Raw genomic sequence first — 2,498 nt, 5'->3', positions numbered from 1 at the left:
GGAAGGGAGGGAAATGCACGGGACTATGGTGGTGGCACAGGGGTGATTTGGTGATGGGAAACCCGGGGGGAATTACAATCGAGATGAAAAAAAAAAATGTGCAAAATGATGTAAAAATAAACTTTGTAATAAAAAAAAATGAACACTAGCTACAACAAAACTGAAATTCACAATGGTCAAAAAAAAAATAAAAAGATTTCCTAGAAATGGTACTTATGCTGAGATCTGAAGGATGAAGACAAGAAAGACCAAGAAAGGGGGAAGGAAGTTCCAGAAAGGGAGGGAATAACAACAGAGACAGCCTTAGAGCAAGAGCATGATAGAAGCTATAAACACTTGGTATGTCTCCAATATTAAGAGTTAACAGTAATTAAAAAATAAGGCCATCTGGTAAGCCATATGGAAACATTACAACTATTCTGAAGACAAAGAAAAACCATGGATGGGTTTAAAGGCAGGAGAGGGGCAGAATCAGTTTATAATCTCTAGTTTTACATCAGAGATTGGACTAAGATAAAACAGGCTACTCAAGAGTCAGAAAAAGGAGAGAGACAGAAGATTGAACTCCTAGTTAGAATACTTTTGCTGTCATCCAGGGAAGAAATGACAGTAACCAGGAACTGGCTGAAGGCTATTCAGGAGACTGAACAGGCGTTGCTACGTGGTTGGATGTGTTAAGGTTAAGAGAGGGAGGAAAGAGAAAGAAAGGAATCATGGTAATACTCAGAAACCTAGCAGGGCTTTTAAAATGTGACTACAAGAATTTATATCTTGACTCTCATTTTTTCCTTTGCAACTGTGAATTCTGGTTTTAACTGCTTGTAAACCCAAATTTCAACATCTATGAAATGGAGGTATTAACCTCTACTTCATAGTTGTGGTAAGGTTAAATAAGAATTTATATAAAGAGAGCTCAATGTCTACTATGTGCAAGCTACCTAAGACAATGATAACTGCTATTATGATTATTAATCTGAAAGAATTATAAGTGGCTCACTTGCAGTTGATTTGGGAAACCTGATAGTAAAAGCAATCATTTGGAACCACCATCTAGGTAACTATTAGTATTCATCTACCAAAAGCTCCTTATGCCACCACTGTATTTAGATTTTAAGAGAAATAAGTCCTCAGTCTATGAAAATAGCTGAATACAATCAAACCAGGCCTCAAGGCTTCTTTAACCCTTTCGAGAGGTAAGATTCTGAGAGATCTTGCAGAATTTATTGTGCTCTTTTTCTCTTTTGCAATTAAAAGCCCAGTAAGATTATAGTCATTTGCAGTCATGAACAGGCTTTAGCAAAACAAGATCTCCCATTTCTACAAATGAGCTTAACTTACTTTATTCCACTGAGGTGCATAATGCTTAAAACAATGGTTGCTTTTATAAAGAAGAGAATAAAGAAATCCACCATCTCTGCCATAAATCTATGGGCCAAGGATGGAATAACATATTCTCTACCTGTAAATTTAAAAAAAACAAAGAGTTAGGAATATCAGTGATTCACATAAGCAAAGTAGGCAATAAATGGAGAACATGAAGTCAAGGTACACAACTAGCTAATAAAAATTTTCAGCACTTGCAGCACTTGACTTCATCAACAGTATATGCTAATAACAGCAGCACTATTCCACTACTTACTGAACTGTTTAAAGTCTGCTTTCACCCCTTTAATGTTTAAATATGATCTCACACACATTTAAGGTACTCCATACATTTCACCAGGGACTCAAATGAGAATCTAGATCTTGCAAGCCTATGACACAAAAGTAAACATTTTTTAGTAAAAATCAAGATTAAATATAGACCATCAGTACATAGGACATCCCTGTGTTCCTCAATTCATTTCACTTTCTAATAAATCCAATAATTTATTCAGAACTCTCTAAGTTCTGAATGGGATAAAATTCAGGCAGTAACTAGTTCTAGTTCCATATACCTGTGACTGAATAAGGTAAAAGATGCAAATAATAAACTAGAAGGTGTAACTAAGTCAAAGTATTGTAACCTCGTCCTATATTCATCAGCTCCTGCTCTATACGTAGCTGATAAACAATTATTACATTAATTATACATACTAGATTGTGAGGTTATCACAGACTCATTCTATAAACTCGCCAGCCTAGGTCTGGATTATTGCCAGCATTCCCAGTCAACCGTCCCCATGCTGGCCCCCCCAAATGGTTTGCCAACTGAGAATTACGCTCTGGAGCTCACTTTCTGGAGCGTGGGGCTCATGAGGAGCAAAGATGAATTTGCACGGGGAACCGATAAGTGGCAGCAGCAAGGGAATGGGGGGAGGGTGGGTGAGGTCTCACACTCGGGGAACCTAGGGCCGGGTAAAGACAGCTGAGGGACGCGGAGAACTGTCCAGCAGCAGCAGCAGCAGCAGCAGCAGCAGCAGCAGGTACAGAAGTGAAAACGCGCCACTCTACGTGCCCCGCACCCCGAGAGCTGGCTCCCGGCGACCCCCCAGCTCCGCTCCGCTCCGCCCCGCCCC

General features: G+C 39.5%; 1 protein-coding gene across 1 annotated transcript in view; it reads right to left on the bottom strand.

The window, feature by feature from the left end:
• The window catches only part of FAM8A1 (family with sequence similarity 8, member A1), a 10,575-nt gene extending 9,039 nt beyond the window's left edge, over window positions 1-1,536 (bottom strand). Inside the window, exon 1 of the mRNA XM_004693304.2 lies at window positions 1,339-1,536. Within this exon, the coding sequence (XP_004693361.1) occupies window positions 1,339-1,421 (83 nt within the window). The 5' untranslated portion in view covers window positions 1,422-1,536. The remainder of the gene's footprint in view (window positions 1-1,338) is intronic.
• Between the last annotated feature and the right edge of the window lie 962 nt (window positions 1,537-2,498).

The sequence above is a fragment of the Condylura cristata genome, unplaced genomic scaffold (genome assembly GCF_000260355.1).
Source record: "Condylura cristata isolate star-nosed mole 26May11 unplaced genomic scaffold, ConCri1.0 scaffold00037, whole genome shotgun sequence".
NCBI classification, from domain to species: domain Eukaryota; kingdom Metazoa; phylum Chordata; class Mammalia; order Eulipotyphla; family Talpidae; genus Condylura; species Condylura cristata.
The sequence above is the reverse complement of the archived record's forward strand: the minus strand, read 5'-3'. Positions and strand labels throughout refer to the sequence as shown.